This window comes from Taudactylus pleione, unplaced genomic scaffold (genome assembly GCF_031769625.1).
Source record: "Taudactylus pleione unplaced genomic scaffold, aTauple2 ptg000116l, whole genome shotgun sequence".
NCBI lineage: Eukaryota > Metazoa > Chordata > Amphibia > Anura > Myobatrachidae > Taudactylus > Taudactylus pleione.
In genome coordinates, this window is record NW_028284518.1 from 21,708,458 (window position 1) to 21,731,270 (window position 22,813).

The 22,813-nt window shown below is 43.4% G+C and overlaps 1 protein-coding gene across 1 annotated transcript in view; it reads right to left on the reverse strand.

Moving 5' to 3' along the window:
- The window catches only part of MYLK4 (myosin light chain kinase family member 4), a 212,506-nt gene that overhangs the window by 132,532 nt on the left and 57,161 nt on the right, over nucleotides 1-22,813 (reverse strand). Inside the window, exon 2 of the mRNA XM_088471724.1 lies at nucleotides 9,135-9,402. Coding sequence (XP_088327850.1) covers nucleotides 9,135-9,402 — 268 coding nt within the window. The remainder of the gene's footprint in view (nucleotides 1-9,134; nucleotides 9,403-22,813) is intronic.

Below are 22,813 nucleotides of genomic sequence, written 5' to 3' on the forward strand. Positions count from 1 at the left end.
CGGAATAGAGTGAGCAGGTATAGGCCCCCATACATCAGCAATCGATTGTGGCAATTCTGCGATTTGCAGATGATTGTATAAAAATATCTGCAATGTAAGGGCTTCACAAATCGCAGATTGCAACCAAAAAGTGATTGAAATTGCTAAATCAGATTGTCCATCATGTTGGATTTCACATATCGATTGGGGCTGTAGATTGCTAGTGTATGGAGAAGATCAGGAGATTTGCAGACCGTTACTATTAAAAGGATGGGCCTCAATTAAAAGATTGGCAGATCTCTTTGCTGAAAATGATCTGCAAATCACTGAAAAAGATCTGTAAGGTATGTGCGCAGATTGTTAGATTGGGAAATCCTAAAATCGGGCAATAAATCTTCAAATTGTTCAATTGTGGTTTTCAGATTGCTGACATATGGAGGCACTGTGGGCTTTATTCAGAGGCGGCCGTGCGGTCTACGACCGCACGGCCGCCACGATGTTTGTCTACTGTGCATGCGCACGAGGGAGCCGGCTCCTTCGTGCGCATGCGTGAGACCCGCTACGACCGGCGCGGTCTCTTTCCAAAGGGGGCGAGCTGTCGATGTTGATTGACAGCTCGCCCCGTTTGGAAGGCGGGCCTGGGGGTGGCAGCCCAAACTGAGGCGTTCCCATGGGAACGCCTGCCGTTTGTGGGAGGCCCCGCTGACATCACTAGTGATGTCAGTGGAGAGTTTCCGGCTCTGACAGAGGCAGAAGCTCTCCGGGGCTTACGACAAGTGAGACCCTACCCTAGGGTCTCGTCGTAAGCCCCGATGGTCGCGATGGTCAATGACCATCGCGACCATTACCCTAGCGGTCGTTAGAGCTGTGGGTGTTAACCCACAGCCTAACGACTGAAACAGAGGAGGGGTGCAAATACATTCATGTTTTTGCATGTTTGGTAAATACTGGTTGCTGTTGCATGTAGCCCAGAAATGCTGGACAGCTTTATATTTACACTGCAATTTAGATTTCAGTATGGACACGCCCCTCCCAAATCTAAATCTCACAACACATTTTAAATCTGCTCCACCTGCAGTGTAGCAAGGTTTTACCAAAGTGCAAAGTAACTTGCCCTTTCTTACTCTATTCCCAAATTTGAATTAGGCCCTGAATACGCAAATATAATTTATCACTGATTTCAAAAGGTGCACAACCTTATTTGCATAACATTTTCCCAGCAATATCCACATATGTAATAATAAAAACATATATGTTCTGTGATACATACAAGTACGATACAGACCACGGTGGGAGTTATTTGAACATATATTATTGATATCAGAATTCACATCAGCTTGATATAAAGGAGTGCCAACGGCATAAGAATTTATCACTACAAGAGTAGTAGCAATAGAGTGGAACTACACGGTGACTATATAGTGACACTCTAGGTCCTAAGAATAGATATTTTTTTTACCTGTATGAACAGGGGTTTATATGTTGTAAATTAAAACACACCATTAGAAGTGAGCCACTTAATGACCTTCATATGAAGGAATAGGTGGAATGTGACCAATATGAGATCACAAGTCATGTGACTGGCTCTATCTCTCTCTCTCGGAATATATTAGAATGGCATTTTCCATATAGTATAATATATGATGTGATCTATGGATTAGAATAGGGCATAGAGAACCCACCGGATGCTCTCATTAGCATCTAGAATATACACATGTTTTCCACAATATTTGAGTGGTGACACCACTGCTACACACACTGAAACACAGAGTTACACTTACCTGTGATTGGATACTATTAACAGGACATTTAGTTGAATAGAAGCGCATGCAATTTTAATTCGATTTAGTTATTTACATCATATATATTTATATATTTTTAACATAATTTTGCTTTTTAGTCCCATGTTATTATATGTATTAATAAAAGTTATGTTTTATAAATCATATCATGTTTAGTGCATCACAGTGGACATTTCTTCTTTCTTCTTATCAATTTACCACCTAGAAGCTCCTAGACTGCTGTACTAGGGAGCGCCTCTGCATATTCCTATCTCCCTTTTGTAATTACATCCTGAAAGTTTGCTACCTGGATTACAGGTGAGTGATGTCCCACTGCTTGCTGCAGACATATACATGTCTGGTAGGAGTAATGAGGCCTCCTAGATTGTGGAACCAATATAGAGTCTGAGATTTACTAAAGCTTCTAAAATAGACAGGTGGAGGTGTTGCCCATAGCACCTAAGCAGATTCTGTCTATCACTTTCTACAATGTAATATAGAAATGATAGCTATAATCTTATAGGTTGCTATGGGCAACACCACTACTTTTCATTTTTAGAAGCTTTAGTAAATCTACCACTGAATGAAAATACACCTCCCCTATAGTCATAACCAGGAAGAAGAACACTGTCACCTGGAAGTGCAGATCACTGCGCCTTGAACAGGATAATTATAGCATTACAGGTTTGACCTAGACAACATTTTAAAATGATTTCCTTTTATCCATCAGTAAGTGATAGAAACATAATCCAATAATAAATATTTATTTAATGAAACATGCCTATTTCTCTCTTCCATTTAGTAATATGAGTATGAATGTAAGTCAAGTAGTAAAAAATTATAAACATTAGAAGCACAATGGGCAGATGGCATGGACAATAACGGTCAGGTGGCATGGATAACAATGGGCAGGTGGTATGGATAAAGCACATAAATATTGAGAATTGTATTTGTTATTTATGATGTCGTAATACTGTGGACATCATTACACACCTTATGTTGATGAGCCTTTGCACTTGGCAAATGAAACCGTAACTAACTCAGTAGCGAACTTTTGAAATAAAAATAATGAGACAATAGATTAATTTTTATAACATTTATTTTGACATGTAAAATGTGGCAAATCCCATTTTAATTAATCTTGATCATTGTGGGTGTGAAGCTGTAGGTAGCTGAGTCAGGTATACATGGCCAGATACTTCAGAAAGTTGTTGAGCAAATAGAAAAGCTTCATCAAGTTAGGATTCCTTCTATTTAATAGGTACAATTTGTTAACATTTATTTTAAAGTTGGTCAAGCTCTTTTCTTAAACTGGGCAAGAATTTTAAATTAGATGATATGACCTGGAAATTAAGACAATGGATGGATTTGGGTACCAACCGTGATGCCATGGATGTTAGTGCTAATTCTCAAAGCATGCAAAGCTGCATCTAATGGTTATGGGAAAAATCAGGGGCAGAAAGGAGTACTCCTGCCATGTACCATGTCCAATTGAGAAAGGAGGAGAAAGAAAAACATTTACTTGGAACCTACCAATAGGTACGAAATATAATGTTTCACAATAGCATACTTGGACCACACAGGTTGTTTAATGTGCATACACTCACAATCAACCCTATCTAAAGTATTTTTGGCTTCAGTAGAGAAGGTGCAAGAAATTGCATTTAGCTTCTCTTCTGGGAATGATGTCTACTTTATGTAGATGATTCCTGGTAGATTGGGACCTTTTCAGCCAGATGGCTACATTTTGGTGTAAACTTTTATATCTATGCTCAATAAAAATTATATAATGTAATTCTGACATCAAGCAAATATGAGAAATAGGCCATGAGCTCCGTAGGTGACAATGTCAGTGGGTCCAATTTTCTACTGAGTTCATATATGGTAATTAATAAAGTAAATAAAAGGATTCTGGGGGGTATATTTATCAAAGTTTGATGTTGCATTCGATTTTATGTTCAATTTAGCTCACCTGAAATCAAATCAAATCGAATGTAGAAATTCCTTTCAAAATCCCACATTTACTAAAATTCGATTTTGGAAGCCTTTTCTAAATCAAATTCGATTTGATTAAATTTTGAATAGTGGTTTCTTGTTCGAATTTGCATGCCCATGTCCAAAGCGAACACAGAATCAAACTTTAAATCGAACTTCAAATTCCCAAAATAATAGACCTGCTTCATACTGGAATTTTATGTAAGAGCAGGTAGGAATTACAAAGATGCATGCACAGATCAGTGAGATCCATGCAAGTTTCTGTGTGTAAAATGTTAAAGTTAAAAAGAAAAATTATGTGGGGTCCCCCCCTAAAAGCACAACCAGCAAGCACCAGGCTTTTCTGACCTGGTCCTGGTTGTGAAAGTACGGGGGACAAAAGACGCAGGGTCCCCCTTTTTTTTACAAAACCAGCACCAGCCTCTTTCTATCCGGGGTGTAATGCTACCTTAATAAATGTGGGATTTGTATGTTGGTATATATAAAAGTACATCATGACGTCTCTCCCATAATGCAGAGTGCGCAAGCCCGGAAAGACTGACATGCGGCGGCGGGAGCAGTGGCTGGAGCGTGGATTCAGGTAAGTGTATATATATATATATATTTTTTAACTTGTGTGTCTGCACTCTGGGGAGGGGGGGGCACTGCATCGGGGGGGGCCTACTACTGGGGGCACCATTGCTGGGGACACCATTACTGGGGGGGACCTCTACTGGGGGTGGGGCACTACTGTGGACTACAACTACTACTGGGGGCACTGCATCGGGAGTGGGAAATCTACTGGGGACTACTTCTGGGGGGGAAACTACTACTGGGGGCACTATATAAGGTGCTTACTACTAGAGGACCACTACTGGGGGCACTAAATAGGGAGGACCACTACTGGGGGCACTGTATAAGGGCACTGGATAGGGGGGATCACTACTGGGGGCCTGCATAAGGGGGACCACTACTGGGGGCACTGAATGGGGGGGACTACTGCTGGGGGCACTATATAAGGGGCTTACTACTAGGGGCACTGCACTGGGGGGACCACTACTGGGGGCACTAAATAGAGAGGACCACTACAGGGGGCACTGGTTAGGGGGGATCACTGCTGGGGGCCTGCATAAGGGGGACCACTACTGGGGGGAGGACTATTGCTGGGGGCACTATATAAATGGCACTGCATAGGGGGCATTGCATAGGGGGGACTACTGCTGGGGGCACTATATAAGGGGCACTGCATAAGGGGGACCACTACTGGGGGCACTTCATAGGGGGGACCACTACATTCTGCACTGAATAAGGGGGACCGCTACTGGGGGCACTGAATAAGGGCAGTTAATGAGGGGCTGCATAAGGGGGACCACTACTGGGGGCATTGCATACTGGGGGTACTGTATAAGGGAAACTAATGGGGGCCTACATAAGGGGGACCACTACTGGAGGTACTGTATAAGGGGCACTACTATGGGCCTGCATAAGAGGGAACACAACTGGGGACATTGCATACTGGGGGTACTGTATAAGGGACACTACTGGGGTTAAGGTGCACATGGAAAGGAATGTTCAGAGTGACGATAAAGGGGTGTGTGTCATGTTGACACAACCCATTTTTAAGTGACCCTGCCCATTTTTCGCCGCCCGCGCACATAGGGGGAGGAGTCTCCATTTTTCAGCCCAATTTGTAGCCCAATTTGCCCTGGGCTATAAATACCCTAGTTACGCCACTGCTTGAGGTATTTTAATCTCCTACGGTCATCCCTTAACTTAAGTGCTAACTGATACATATTACTGTCTCAGATAAGAAACTCTCTAAAAAAAAAAAAAATAAACCCCTTGGCATAGTAATCACTGTTAGAACTTACAACACAATTCTGAATTACAAGATATAGGGCCTGATTCATCACAGATCACAATTGCAACAACGTACACAGATCGGCCGATGGTGCATAATGCGCATGCCTATCCACCGCAGTGTGCGTGCGCAGGCCAGTATTGCGATTGCACTGTGATCACGTACACAGATACAAAGCCATTATAGAGTGAGTGATGGGATGTCAGCATTTGAGGACGGTGACGTGGGAGTGGTCGGAGAAACACAGGTGTGTCTGTCCGTTTGAACGCCGTTTCCTGAGCATGCTTAAATTAGTCACTGCGTGTGACAAGAGTTGCAATTTCTAGGGGAAAGGGATTGAAATATCGGCGGTGGATGCACGACGGATGAAGATCCTGACTGGGACAGGTAAGTATTCTAACCCTCCCCTGTCCCTCCCCTAACCCTCCTTTAATGGTGCCTAAACCTAGCCTCCCCCCCTTGTGCAGCGGTTCCCAACCACGGTCCTCAAGGCACACTAACAGTCCAGGTTCTAGGGATAGCCATACTTGAGTACAAGTTACTTAATTAGTACCTCAGTTATTTTGATTTAACCATCTGTGCACAATCATGGATATCACTAAAACCTGGACTGTTAGAGTAACTTGAGGACCGAGGTTTGGAATCACTTCCCTAGTGCATAACCCTAATCTCCCCCCCGGGGGTGCCTAACCCTAATCCCCTCTTACCGCTCCCTAAACTTAACACTCCTGGGGTGTGTCTAACCCCCAGGGAGAGAACCCTCCCCCTAGGGGTGCCTAGACCTAATCTCCCCCCCAAACCCTAACCCTAACCCTACTAGACTCCCTAATCCTAACCCCCGCCCCGATGGTTGGAAATCTGCGCATGTGCGGCACCCGTACTACACATGCGATAATGCACGACGTTCAGCAGCAGACTGTCAGTTATTGCTGTCATATTGGGGGCGGGGAGGCGACGGCCTCAGTTTCCCAAAACGGAGGCATGTCGCCGGGTTGGGGAAGAGTGGAGATGCCAGGATCTCTGTCGGCTGACAGAGTTTTCCTTGCCTCTTTTGAGCACCTGCGGGTTGCTATGGGCAACATCTCCATTTCTAAAAACTCTCACTTTAGTAAATTTACCCCTCATTGTTTATTTACAAATGTGTTTTACTCCACTAAACTGTTTATTGCACTGATACTGTATGTTTGACACTACTTTTTGCTCTATCTTTTATACAGCTCTCTTATTTGAACAAATTGATTGAATGAGGTGTTTGTCATATGTAGTTTATATGTCTTCATCAAACACTTTCAAAATTATTCATATGGCACAAATCAACTTTTTCAGCACATACAAGTACAAATAACAGAACCATTCATACAAAAAAGTTGGTATTTGCCCTTAGCAAACAGACACACTTAAAATGAATATATTCACGCTATACCAGTAAAAGTGTTAATTTTAAGTGCATAATTGCTGAACATGATCCAGACATTACTCAGGAGACTGGTATGCTAAAACTTTGATGTGCAAAGTGTTTGGAGTGATATAAACGGCAATGAATTAGCCACGGTGACAAGGAAAACAGGATTGAGAATGAATGGAGGAAAGCAGGGAATGTGAGACGGGATGCAGTCAATATCCCGACCGTGGGGATTCGGATTCCGGCGCTCAGAATGCTGGCGCCGGAATCCCAACATGTGTTAGAATCCCGGCGTCGGCATCCCGACCGCCGGAATCCCGAAGGAAAGTAATGGGGTTAGGGGGAGGGTTAGGGTTAGGCACTAGGGGGAGGGTTAGGGTTAGGCATTAAGGGGGGAGGATTAGGTTTAGGGTGTGGGGAGAGGGAGAAGGAGGTTAGGTTTAGTCACTAGGGGGGAAGGTTAGGTTCAGGCATCGGGGAGGGAGGGTTAGGGTAGGAAGAGGGGGAGGATACGTCGGTAACCTAACCCTGTCGGGATGCCGCGTCAGGATTCTGACTGCCGGCATCCCGTACCCATCCCACGTGAGACAATTGCAGCACTGGAACAGAGATAAGAAAGGAGTAAAGAAATGGAAAGCAGGTGAACTACAGGTGAATGGATGAGGTTGAGGAATAGGGAAGGGGATGAAGAGGAAAATGGGAACGGGAAGAGGAAACAAAATAAGGATTATGAATGAGTGAAAGGAACACATTTTTTATCCAGAGTTGGATGTGTAAAATGTCCCCAGAAAAAAATAGCATTTTGTGAAAAGCTAGACATATCTCAAGGTTTCTTCAGCTCTGCAAAGTTAGCAGTTTTACGTCCGGAGAAAACAGTAGTACAGTATATGTGCCAGGTTTATGTTGGTTTAAAATAATACTATATGTACCAGGAGATTTGGCTTGACAGTGTTAGTAGTAAATGTGAACATTTCAGTACCCAAATTGTACACAATACAGTATTTTAATGAAGTATTACCTACTTAAGACAATCTGTCTGTGTACAGTGTTATTATCAAGTATTAATTATAGCATTATAATGAAAAATACACATAAATACAGACACAAATACAGAATAATAGTAATCACATTCAATTGAATACAACTTGTTGTATTCTTTTGTACCTATTGTATGCCCATTGAAGAAAATATGAAAATCTGCTTCGTATCGCGGACCAGTAGAAAATAAAATATAAATAAATAATGCAAATACTGTAGATTGCAGCAGCCACACTAATAATACTGTAGTATAGGGATCAAGATGCAATCGGAGAGGTTACTGATTGTCATAATCAGTACACATTTTGCACCAGGGGCTGGGCATGAGCAAGTTATACAAACCCTGCAGATGCACATGGGTTTAGGTTTTGTATGAGCTGCATTTGCACATGGCCTTACTATAATGGCCGCTGCTTTCATGCCCTTTCTCCCCAGTTCCATCTCTTTAAGCATAAAGGTGTCTATTTATCAAGCAGTGAAAAGTGTGGAGAAGTGGACCAGTGGAGAAGTTGCCCATAGAAACCAATCAGCTCCTACCTATTATTTTATAGACTGTACTTGATAAATGCTACTTCAAAGCTGATTGGTTGCTATGGGCAACTTCTCCACTGGTCCACTTCTCCAAACTTTTCACTGCTTGATAAATAGACCCCAAAGAGTCATAAGTGCAAAATGTGACTGAATCTATATGTAAATGGAAGAAAAAAGGATATTGGCAATAAAAATAATGCTTACAGTACATCCAACTTTACATCAGACAATTTGTTAGCTTTAGTGTAAGATCCTACACACTCATCAAGTCTAACATTGGCAGTAAGGGTTTTCTATCAAAGCCCTCAAGATATATTGATGGACGCCATTTGTAGTTGTGAGTGGGGTGAATTGCTCCTTTAGGGATGAAGGATAAGTGGGAATGTGAACAAGTGAGTGGGGTGAATGTGAGGCATATTCTTTTAATTTTAATAACAAAACTGTATATGAACTACTAAGCGACTAGTCTTACACTGTGCTGCTATAGTATAAAGATAGTTGATTATGTATAATTCTGCAAGCTTATATACTAGGGTGTGGTATACAGAAAATCAGAAAAGCACTGTACCTCTTTGTTGTCTGTGTCCTCCTCACATTCTTTGGATTGTTTGTCCCAGACACATGTCATGATTTGTGCCTCTTGGAAATGAGAACATGACATTTCCTCAGTGTTCTTATTGTTGCAGCATGTGTCCATTTTGTCCATTCTCAAAAGTTTCAATGACATACATATGTGGTTATTTATGTCCCCATTCTCATTAGGATCCTTGCTGCCTTCCAGCCTTTTATCCATAATGAATGCATCGTCTTGCTTTTCTGTATCTCTGCTATTCTGTCTTAAGATGAAAGAAATACACATTTGACTACTTTACAGAATATTGTATACACTTATAATCTACAGTACTACTCTATTAGTTTTTCTTTTATGAGCTAATAATTATGCCAGCATTGTATTGTAATGTATTATTTTAGGCTAGTAATGATGTTAGCATTAACCTGTAATACAATCTAAATTTGACAGCACCTGCTTTGTAAGGAGAAAAAGAGACCACAGAAGAACATGGGCCTCATTTACTAACGAGTTTTATCACCAAAATGAGTGATAAATGTCACTGTGTATGATAAATGGTGCTCCAGCCAATCAGCTACCAACTGTCAACTGTTAGAAAAATTACAGTTGGGAGCTGATTGGCTGGAGCACCATTTATCATACACAGTGACATTTATCACTCGTTTTGGTGATAAAACTCATTAGTAAATGAGGCCCCTAGACTGCTAAATTGTGAATTAATATAACTGATTCCGTAAATACCATATCATGCAAGTAGATAAGGGACCGCAGTATCACATTGATTTTATAGCATGCACCAGATGGATTACTCAGTGTTGTTAGCTTCAGTGGCGGCCTTATAAAGTATTAGCATTTCTTTAAAGGAAGTCTACAAACTATTATTTAGAAGGGGAATTTTGTTTGAATCAAAAAATTACTATGGTTAACAGGGATCTAGAGAACATAATGATTTTATAGGGACCTGCATACTATAATTAATCTTCCTGTATTTGTATTTGTAGGTAATATTGATTATAAGATCCACTGCGGCATTGACTGATGTGAATGACTAAATATTCTCTGTACAGTGCTGTGTACAATGTGTGTGTTCTATAAACCAGTGGTAATAAATAAATGCTACTATGATACTATGCTGTGAGGGAAATGGGATGCAGTAATAATACAGAGAGTCAGGATGCCGGCACTAAGAATGCAGGCGCTGAAATCCCAACACCTGTCAGAATCCTGGCGCTGGCATCCTGACTGCTGGCATCCCGATAGTAAGTACTGGGTTTAGGGTTAGGGGATAGAGTTAGGCACTAGGGGGAGGGTTAGGGTTAGGCACTAAGAGGGGAGAGTTAGGTTTAGGGTGCGGGGGGAGGTTAAGTTTAGGCACTAGTGGGGGAGGGGAGGATTAGGCATTGGGAAGGGAGGGTTAGGAAAGGGGGGTTAGATACTGACCAACAAGTGTCAGTATCCTAACCCTGTCGAGATACCGGAGTCTGGATTCTGACTGCCAGGATCCCGAGCGCCAGCATCACTTACCCAACCTATGTAAATGGACAATGAAAGACCCATGCAAGCAATAAGGGACAGTGCTAAAATGTGGACTGGACTGTGGGTAAATCCAATCCTTATACATGTCCCCTAATATATAAGATTAGTGAGATGATGTGGCTGTGAAATTGCTAAATTAGATTTGAGAGGCTTAAGTGTTTCCAGTCTAGTTTTAATATGGTAAAATTAAACAGGAGCTGCTAAAATGATGGGGAATACATTATGCACAATTATTAAAGGAAATGGACGTGTCAACTATAAATGTGGCCTTGATAATACCTTGGGAGTATAGCATGAAGAACTCCAAATATAAAGCAGATGTTAGAAACATTCTAGTTATAGAATATAGTTATATATTGGGTACAATTACTGAATGGAAAATAATCATTATGTTTTCTTACAAATGAAACCAAATGTACTAAAGGTGATATACTACAGGTAATTATGATTTCTTATTGATTCATTTATCTTCTTCATGTTTAAGAATATAATTACCTAATCTTTTAGGTAAGACTGTAGTTTCAAACAAAGCTAAACCTTTAATAATGTCTCTTGATAGTTGTACATTTCAAATTCAAAAGCTCCAATGAATGGGGTAAAGCTAAATAAACTGATGTTTTGAAATGTATTAAGCCTAAGGGGTATGTAACCCTGGTTAAGAAAGAAAATACTGTATTAATAAAATTATATGAGGTGACATCATTTAAATAAATGCATTTAAAAAGCCTTATACACTGTATGTATAATTCATAAATGTTCACTTCCCTTAGGTGGAATATGTTTGGTTCTATATTGGCAGTGTATATTGAAGTAATTTGTGTATACAGGTATATGTATTTCAAATATTTATATGTGGGTTTATGTGGTACTTCTTTGTTTGGTGGGGATGTGTCCCAGTGTGTGGGATGTACATGCACTGTGGAGGAAAGGGTGGAGTGATATAGCAGGGGAGTGATTGGGTTCCTGTCAGGGAAAAAAAGGGCCAAGTTCAGGGATGTAGAAAAGAGCAGACTGACAGGCAGTGCCCACCCCCCTTTGTCCTGAATGGCAGCAGAGCGGTGGATAGGCTGTTGTGTGCAGGGGGTGGAGCCGGAAACGGAGCCCTTTACATCTGGAGCTGTGAGAACAGCTGTGGCTGTCAGTGGAATTCCCAGCTCACCAGTCAGAGGTGTTTCTGGATGCAGCCGTCAGAGGTAGCAGCGGGTGGTCAGGAGAGGAACTACAGTAAAGAGGACTGTCAGCTAGGGATGGCCATCGGTGGTGTAACCATTGATTATTACCATCAGTGGAGGCTCCAGAGGTGGGGCTGCAGCACAGTCCAAGATTGAAATAGGGGAGCTACACCAACTGCCAGTGAGTTCCAGCCGGTGACGTTTGGCAGCGTTTGAAAAGGCAGTTGGTGTGGCTCCCCTAATTGAATCTTGAACTGCACTGCAGCCCCACCTCTGGAGCCGCCACTGGTTACCATTGATAGTAAAATAGCAAGTAACCATCGATGGTTACAAACTATTCACTGGATGACCATTGATGGTTACACCAATGTATGGTCATACCTGTCTTTTGACTGACTGGTCCGTAGGCCAATCAGAACATGGGGTGGGGCTTAGCGGGTGCCGGGAGCGGAGCTATGCTCAGTCTCTTGGCACTTGGTAAAAAAAAACATTAGTTTATGCTTTTACATCGATGGAGGGAAACCATCTGGTTCTCCCTCATCGATGTAAAAAACATTCGACATCGGCCATAAACCATCGATTGTTTTGAATCATCGATGGTCGATGGCCATCCCTACTGTCAGCAGTAGCAGCAGGTGGCCATTAGAGGAACAGTGGGACAGCTAATTGGCCATCATAGGTCAGCAGCTTGCAGTTGTCAGATGGGAACTGGATTTCTATTAAGCAGGGTGAGGTGGTCCATTATGACAAAGTTGGTAGTGGCAGTAGCGCTCTGCCATCAGTGAGTAGCCTTACTGCAGTGCACTTACACTGGGGCAGATGCATGAAGCTCTGGAAAGTGATAAAGTGGAGAGTGATAAATTACCAACCACACAGCTTCTGTCATGTTACAGGCTGTGCTTGAAAAATGACAGTTGGGAGCTGATTGGTTGGTCGTTTATCACTCTTCACTTTATCACTTTCCAGAGCTTAGTACATCTGCCCCTTTAAGACCCTCGCAACAGCACATTACCTTTTAGGGATACAGTATATAATTCAAGAACTAACTCATGCAGCAGATATAAAGGGGTCTATTTACTAAGCTGCGTTAGGAGATAAAGTGAACGGTGATAAGCTTGTGGCAGTTAGGAACTGATTGGCTGGCACCTTATCACTTTTCAGTCTGTCTCCTAACACATAGACTCCTATATATCCTAACACAGCTTAGTAAATGGACCCCAAAGAGAGGGAGAGCTAAGCAAATTATATTACAAGTGCAGTAATATTGATCTTCAGGGAATAGGGAAGTTTTGGAGGAGTATATTCAGCGTGCAACACCACATATACTGTGTAATATGACTCTCAGTATATTAGGAATTTCATCTCTGCCCAAGCTCTGCAGTGAGGTGAACTTACAGATATCCATCCCTAGCAAAGTGTTTATACTATAGAGTGAAGAAGCTAATATATTTCAGGGAAGTTTTTATATGGACTGAAGTAATATTAGTTCAGTTCACTGGGGACATTGGCCCTGATTCAGAGCCGGACGCTCTGACCAGAGCGCTCGCTCTGAATCAGGGCCCACCTCCATAAATATGGAGCGTCCTCCTGGACGCTCGTATAGCTGTGGGTCACCACCCACAGCATATACGAGCGTGCAGGATGATGGTCGCGATGGTCTTGACCATCGCGACCATCGCCACTGCGTGCAGAAGCCTGCGGTTGAGTTTCTCAACCGCAAGGCCAGGAGTGATTTTGGCTCTATCTGAGCCAAAATCACTCCCACTGACATCACTAGTGATGTCAGTGGGGCCGGCTTCTGACGGTAGGCGTTCCCTTGGGAACGCCTCAGTCTGGCAGGCACGCCCCCGGCACGCCCACCAAAGGGGGCGTGCTGTCAATCAACATCGACAGCACGCCCCCTTTGATCAGACAGTACGAGCGAAGGAAAGTCCTTCGCTCGTCGCGTCTCGTGCATGCGCACGACGGAGCTCCCTCCGTCGTGCGCATGCGCAGTGCAGACCATCGACCCACTTGCGAGCGGACAGCCGCTCGCGAGTGGGTCTGAATCAGGCCCATTGCTCCTTGCAAACTTTTACATTGAAACATTAAAGTCTTCAAATAGTATAGATACTTTATAACTACAGATAATTTTGTCTAAACTATTCTACATCTGTAGCCAAAGTTCATCTTATCTACTATGTCTTCTTTACAATTAACCAAAGTACAGAGCACTGAGGATACATAAAGTTGTTATGTTCTTGGACATTCTACATTAAATATAACTACCAGAGGAAAAGTATCTAAGGAGGGAATACATTTAAAATTTCATCCAGGAGTATAATAGATGATCCACAAAGTATATGCTTGGGACAATTACTGTTGGTCTATTCGTGTACATAATAAGAACTCAGACATTAAGAGGGGTATTCAATATGAAACGTTAACTTCACTGTCAAAGTTAACGTTTCATATCGGAGTTTTTACCTGCGTTAAAGTATCGGGCGCGCTCCCGCTTATCCCCGTATTCAATATAAAATTAACAAAAACGGGAAACTTCGAAGTTGGATTTGCGTAAAGTTACGAATTTTTCCTTTAAAAAATTGTAAGACCCCCCCTAAGGTTGTAAAAACATGGGGGAACACTATGGGTACCCCCGTTTTAGCCTTTAAATGAAAGTCGGGGATTTAATTTTTCCCGACATTGAAGAAGTGTTGCAGAAGAGCACTTAGGCTATTTTTTTCGTTTTTTTAAGTGGTCCCATCAAATTTGGGGTACTTGAAAATGGGTACTAGCATATTTTTAAGTCCCTAAAGTAAATTTTTTAAAATTCTGCATTTGTGCACCTGCCGCTATAATTCTATTCTTCAAAACACCTGCCGCATACTTGCAGAATAGCCCTGGACCTATTTCCCTATTGTTATACAATTTTTTCCCAATTTTTTTTTTCACCCCAATTTTTAAATTAATTTTTTGGGGTGTCCCTATTTTTTTTTAAAACTTTTTTTGACACAGTTCTTTTATAAATGTCTTTCCCAGTGGTGCAGGCTATTTTTTTCAAGCCTGCACCCCTAAACCCCAATTCTGCACTTTTTTTCGACACCTATTCAGTGGTGAAAAGTTATCCCCGTTTTTTATCAAAGACTTTTCAAAACTGCGATAAGTCTTTGAAATTGAATACGGTGTAAAAGTAAAACCTGCGATAATGACGTCATACCTCCGATATTAACGCAAAAACGATGTTTTCGCTCCCATATTGAATACCCCTGTAATAGTTGCTTATCTTGGATCATATTAGGATTTATTGGACTCCATATCAAGAATCTTGGTATATTTCACCTGTCTTTTTGTTGTTTAGTTTACTGCTCAGATATTCATGTATAAATTTATGTACTGTATATGTTCATGCAATGTTGTAAAGTATGAATTAATTCATTAGTTTACTACTCTATAAAAGTGATTAAATACCTAACAAGTGAGAGCGTACTTAACCGAAAAAAATAGTATGAAGCAGCAGATATCAAAGATTGGAAATAAGAAAGTAAAGGGTTTTATTAAACAAAGGATACTGGGCCTGATTCAGAGCTGGACGCAATTAGCGCTCGCTCGTCCAGAAAATAGGGGTGGCTATTCAAATCAACCGTTCGCTCTTTGCGGTCTGTTCACGCCTCTAGGTCTGAACGAGCGAACAAAACTTGCGGTCGTTTTTTAAAAAAATACGCCCCCTGGCCGCTCGCATCCTACGTCATGTCCGCTATTTATTAGATTAATCGAGTACATCGACCAGGGTATGAACTGCTCGCTATTCTTCGGGTTGGTTTTTGCTACCACAATTTTGCGAGCAGTTCTGGCTATAAAATAACCCAGTGACATGGTCAATGACGCTGCTGTTTTAATTATGCACACCCATAAAACGCCCGTTTTGACCTTTAAGCACGCCTGCGTTCGGATCTCCACTCCCCGTTTTCAAGCACCTTCCCCCGTTACCACCCACATACGCCTACTCCTGTCACTCAAATTATCAGGCATTCGCTATTTTGCGAGCACATGAATTTCGACCACACTGACTGGTTCGCGCATGCGTATAACGATCCGTACGCATGCGCAGTTGGGCAAACTTTGCCCGGAGCGAACGAGCGGCCGCTTACGAGTGGCTCTGAATCAGGCCCACTGTGCATATAACTCACAGCAATACATGCTATACTAATACACAGTCGAGTCACATTATTATGACCTTATCCTACATTTGACGTCGGCAGTGCATAGCCCATGAAGTACATCACGCGCCGTGCACTGGCTTGGTGGGTATATAAGGTTTACGATAAGGTCGTCTGCACAAATGTCACTCATTGCTGTCATGGGTAAAATGGGCAATTTATCTGAGTTGCAAAAAGGGATGATTATTGGCTTTCGGGACAAGGGTGCCAGTATTTCTGAAACAACGCAGTTTGTGAACTGTTCGCGTGCTGCTATGGTGAAGGTGTATCGTGACTGGACAAATGGCACCATTGCCAATAACCGACGTGGAAACTGCGGAGCACCACATGCCAATGATATGAGAGGTGAACGTCGGCTATGAAGGTGCGTGAGGGCCGACCGACATGCTACAGTGAAGCAGCTCACCATCATAATGAACCTGGGGGCCACCAGACGTGTGTCTAAAATGACAGTTCAGTGAACCCTGCTGTGTATGGGGCTCCGAAGCAAACGGATGGTTGCTGTACCTATGCTAATGAAAGTGCATCAGCAGAAAAGGCTTCAATTTCACACCTGTATCGGAATTGGACATCCGCTGATTGGCGAAGGGTTGCCTTCTCCGATGAGTCATGTTTTTTCTTTCATCGAATGGATGGCTGTTGGCATGTCAGGTGAGAACCATCAGAGAACAAACACCTTGCAACCATTGCTGGAAGAACACAAGCTGGTGGTGGCAGTGTTATGGTCTGGGGAATATTTTCATGGCATTCTCTGGGCCCATTCATCCATGTGGAAGGCACTCTCAACTGATTTGGTTATGAATCCATCCTTGCAGAGCATGTACACCCATACATGCAGATTGTCTTCCTTGAGGCGGATGGGATGTTCTAGCAAGATAATGCGACATGTCATAAGGTTAGAATTGTCCAACAGTGGTTGGATGAGCACGACCAAGACTTCCAAGTCACTCCCAGCCAATCTAGCTGCTGTTCGTGCTACACATGGCAGTAACTCTGGTTATTAGCTGGTAGTCATAAAAAAAAGGACTTGACTGTATATAATAGGGTTTTCCCAAGTAGGCCCATATCTACTACTAATTCTTGGGTGGAGGCACTAGTTAGTAACCTAGGTTCCCTTTAGATGAAGGAGGGTTACAGGTATATTTACTGTAATGCAGATTTTTAGAAGTGGAGATGTTGCCCATAACCAACTAATCAGCTCCTTCGCTCATCTTTTAAATGGGATGTAGTCACTATCCTCAACATCCAGAATACCAGCGCTGGAATGTCGGGTCCAAGATCTCGACCGCCGGCATCCCGACGGTAAGTATTAGGGTTGGGGGGGTTAGATTTAGGGGTTAGGGTTATGCTTTAGGGGGAGGGTTATGTTTAGACTGCAGGGGGGGAAATTAGGGTTAGGCTGCGGGGGAGGGGTTAGGGCTAGGCTGCGGGAGGGTAGGGTTAGGCTGCAGGAGGGGAGGGTTAGGTTGCGGGAGGGGAGGGTTAGGGTTAGACTGTGGGAAAGAAGGGTTAGGGGGAGGGTTAGAGTTAGTATACTTACCTACTTGTGTCAGGATTCTGACTGTCAGGATGCCGTTGTTGGTATTCTAGCCACTGGTATCCTGACAGCCTGCAAAGTGACAGAAGCTGATTGACTGGTACTTCATCTCCGTCCACTTTATCCATTTCCAAGGCTTAGTACATAGACAAAATAGACTGTAAAATAACATTTAGAAGCTGATTGGTTGGTTTTTTATCACTCTCTACTTTATCTGTCTCCAAGTTGTGTTAACTCTCTACCTAGTCTGTTAAATATAGTGCTAGATTGTAGTAGTATAATAAAAGATAGTCCAGTTTTATAAAAGGCTGTCCAGTTTTATAAAAAATGTATTCAACACATACACTCATTGGGGCATTTCCACACTGAAAATGCACACCAAAAATGTGCCTGCCAATCAGGGCTGTAACCAGGGTAGTGCGGCCCATGGAGCAGGGGGCACTGTTTGGGCCTGTCAATTTTCCTGTTTATTATCATTATCACTTGTAGCTTCCTCTTCTTTTATCCCCAGCATCTCCTGTCTGCCCCTATCTCTTCCCTGGCCCTACCCCATGAAGCTATTGCACTTTTTCAGGTGCATTATCTTATGTCCCTATTTAAAAAAAAAAATGGGGGGGGGGGGGGGCGTGCCTGTGCTCTCTCTGGCACAGGGCACCAAAAAGTCTAGTTACGGCTCTGCTGCCAGTATCAGTATATAGTTTTCTTGCTTGTTGCTGACTTACTTCCTTTTTATGCGAGAGGAAAGAGAGCAGACAGAGGCAGGGAAGGTTATGCTAAGTACAATGTGGGTGTGCTCATGTGAAGTTGTAGCAGCCAAACTGTAAAGGCCAGGAGGCCAGTGTCCATACTTGCATGTAGGCATGGAAGACCAAAAGAAACTTTGCGGAGGTCCAGCTAGACCAGGAGGCCGTGTCTATACATGTGAGAGACAGGACTAAAGACTGAGACTGTGTTACGTTTGCAGACTGGCTGTCCATTATAGAGAGGGTCCAAGAAGTGAGGTAGTGCCCTGCATGGGGGCTAGGTCATTTATTAATTTGTTCCTGTATGCTGATAGTAAAGCACCATTTGTTTCATTTAACCCTTATTATGCACCTAGATACTGTACAACTGATCTCTCTACCAAGCTAAATTACCCCAGTTTATCACAGTGGGTAAATGAGTTATTCATTTAATGGTGGAGTGAGGGTGGAAACTATTCAGTTATTTGCCTGGTGATGGTGGGACTATTAATTTAAAGCGTGTTGGTAAGCACTATCTAGGATTAAAGTTGCGCACCTTTCATGCTGGTCATGTCTACTCTGGTGGCTTGGAAACCTCTTTCTCAAAATCCTGAAGATTAATGTAGGAGAATGGAGTACATGAAAATTAGCAGTGGGACAATAGAGTGTTTCTGTCATACCTTCGCTGACACAATCTAGGGACATTTAGGGTGAGGAATGTAGGTAGGGCCGCAACTAGGGCCTTGCGAGAGGAGCAGCCACCGAGAGCGAAAATTTGAGGGTGCATTTTGTTTGTTAGTTTGGTTACACATGAAGGCTTGGGGGTGACAGTTTACCTTCCTGCCCAGGCACTAGCATGTCTAGTAATGGTCCTGAATGTAGATTATTTTTTATTTTAAAAACTTAATTTCACTTTTCAGCCTGCTTGCATCTTTGTTACTTAGCGTACCTCTATTCCCTGCTATGACACTACAGTCACTAGCTATGTTACTCATGGTCTGCATGAGGAAATAGAGTTTGCATTGGAGTGTGAGCAGAGATGAGGACTACAAGTGTGGGGGAACAGGTGGTTAGCATAATGAGGAAGGGTGGCATGGGGGTAGAGCATGGTTCAGTGGAAGCAGCTAAAGCAGATAGTGGACTGTCGGACATGTTTGTTTCAGGTGGAGGAGCATTTAGGTGGGGAGAAGAGATGTTACATAGTGGATGGGGGCCATAACCTGCTATGTTCTGGACATGGCACTTTTGTTTGTTATTAACGAATTGATTTTATACATAACAAAGTGGAAATATCAGTTTTCTGTCCAACAAAATTTTCAGTCCAGATTGTACTCTGACTAACCATGCACATGCATTTTGCACATTTATTAAACCAAAATAAAATGTTCATTTATTTCTCTTGTAGCTGTCAATAACATGGCACAAATACACATTGGTAGGAAGGTTTTCACATAAATCTCTATACAGACATAGAATTTAGTTACACTGAAAGTTAGACTGAAAGATGACACAGGGAGTATTGAGTTCAGACTTTAGACTTTGGCAATCTCTTCTTTCTTGTAGAATGTTGGTCCAGAGACAGGAAAGAGAATTTCTGTATTGCCGCCAGCCCACCAATTACTCATACAGGCTTTTTTTCAGCCCTCCAAATACGAACCATCTTTAGCAGCTTTTCCTTTCTACTGGCTGCCACTAATTTATGTATAACTGAACATCAAGGGCCTGATTCAGAGTTACACACAAGGCGGCAGCAATTCCAGTCATGCTACATGCACATTGCTAAGGGCCTGATTCAGAGATTGAAGCTGTTAGCAAAGACGCAGCAGCAATGCTAATACAGCAGCAGGCATCTGATGACTAAAGACACCTCTTGGCAGCATTGCAGATCCAAGTGCTGCATCCAAAGACGCAGCATCGGATCACCAATGTCATCACCCATCTGAGTAAGCCTAAGCTTACTGAGAATGGGCAATGGAACTGCTCAGCTGGGGCCAGGAAATCTGCATTAGAAGATGCAGACCCTGGCTCCGGCCAGCCTGGAAAACGATGGCTCTTGTAAAACGGTCCTCGTCGCAGCCCCTAAATGGCTGCAGCATGTCAACTGTGCTGCGGCTTTAGGGGCACTGTGAGCAATCTCACAGGACCCGTTCTGCACACACGCAGGTCATGCGCATGTGCAGTCCTCCTGCCATCTTAGATCTACAGTACACAAACCATCTATGCAGCCACACTGCTCCTATGAATCTACTTGTTAAACTATAATTATTATAATAAATATGACTCTGGATCGCCCATAGATGTGTGTGCTCGGCTATGGAGCATACACAGTGCTAATAATTGCAAGATCTGTCGACAAAACAGACTTGCATGTAATAGGGGCATATGTTTGTGCTAGAGTGGTGATTTAAGCTCTTTGTACTTCTAAGCTGTCTTTTTGTAAGAATAGTAAACTATATAAGATGAATGTGGAGATAAAGAAATAAGTCACTGATTTAAAGTACAGTGTAAGGAGTGGACTTTCTAGGAGGTCCATCCAGTTTTAGGGGTCTAGTTACTAAGCAGTGTTAGGAGACAGAGGGCCTGATTCAGAGCCAGACGCTATTTGCGCTCGCTCGGTCAGAAAATGGGGCCGGCTATTTAAATTCAGCGCTCGCTCTTTGCGGTCTGTTGACGCCTCTATGTCTGAACGAGCGAACGAAACATGCGCTCGCTATTTTGTAAAGACGCCCCCTGGCTGCTCGCATCCTACGTCATCTCCGCTATTTATTTGATTAATCGAGTACATCGAAAGGCATCTGAACTGCTCGCAGTGCTTGTGGTAGGTTTATCCTACCGCAATCATGCGAACAGTTCAGACTAAGAGACAACCAAGTGACGTGGTCGATGACGCTGCTTTGTTAATTATGCACACCCTTAAAACGCCCGTTTTGACCGTTTGGCACGCCTGCGTTCGGATCACCACTCCCCATTTTCAAGCACCTTCCCCTGTTACCAGCCAAAAATGCCTCATCCTGTCACTCAAATTAGCAGGCATTCGCTATTTTGCGAGCGCTCGATTTCGGACCGCAATGACTGGTTGGCGCATGCACATTACAACCCATACGCATGCGCAGTTGTGCGAACATCGCTCGGAGCGAACGAGCGACCGCTTACGAGCGACTCTGAATCAGGCCCAGAGTGAAAAGTGATAAGTCTGTGATAAGGTGCCAGCCAATCAGCTCCCAACTGTGATTTTTCAAACACAGCCTGTGAGGTGACAGTTGGGAGCTGATTGGCTGGCACCTTATCACAGACTTCTCACTTTTCACTCTGTCTCCTAACACTGCTTAGTAACTAGACCCCTAAGTATCAGTGGCTTTTAGGCCTTCCTTATTAGCTCTTAGCTTTTTGGATAAGATCAAAGGGGTCTTTTCATTAATACTTAAATTTCCTTGGCGATAATTAGGTTTAGAACTCGCATTGAGTTCTACCTAATTACCAGAAGAATTCATCATTCATCCTCTCCGTAAATATCTGGGATGTAGTCTGGAAGCCGATGGTCTAAATGCCGAGCGCCGGTTTCCAGACTCTATAATCTCGGCGTGGTACTAATGACAGGTGTTGAAAACTCGACGTCTGTCATTAACCATACGCCGGAAGACCGACGCCTGACATACCGAATGAAGGTAAAATGGGCGCGGAGAGCCGCGGGAGGGGGAGGGTTAGGTTTAGGGCTCCCGGGGGGACTTAGGGTTAGGCACCCTCCCGGGGACTTAGGTTTAGGCAGCGTGGAAAGGGGGTTAGGTTTAGGCACTTAGAGGGGGGATTAGGGTTAGGCACTTAGGGGGTAGAATTAGGTTAGCGATACTTACCTTAGGGACGATCGTGATCTTCACCCTTGCCGGGAGCCCATGCGGCCGACGGTAATACCTACTACACCTAAGTATCTATTCTGAAAAGCTTTCATTTTTGTGATGACAACTTTTCTGAAAATAGATACTTTTCTCTCACTGCCTTCATCCTCTACCTGTTGCAGCAGACAAACACGCTCCCCACTCCGACCACTGTACAAATTTCTGTCATCAGCAGAGGTGGCTCCACCACCCACCGCATCCGCAGTCCCCGCACCCCCCACCTACCCGGCCAGCTGTCAAAGGCTAGAGCCGCTGGCACGGACCCCGACCTCCTACCCTGCCCCAGTCTGTAGCGGCTACAGTGGCTTCAGCCCCCCCCTGCATCCTATGTCCCTGTACCCCTGACCTCCACCCATCCCTCCCCGCATCTAATGTCCCTGCACCCCAAAGCTCCTGCCCGGTAGCGGCTACAAAGGAACAGGATGGCCAGGCAGAGGGGGCTGTAGACTTTTTTTTCTGTTTACTTTACTATGTTCTCCCCGCCACATGCTGCAGCCGGGAAGTTTCTCCCCTATGTGTGTTCCTCGATGGCACTTGTAAGTGCTTCTTCATTTAACTGTTTATGGTAAATACAAGTGCCACCGGAGAACAGAGGGGAGACGCTGACTGGTTGAGCACAC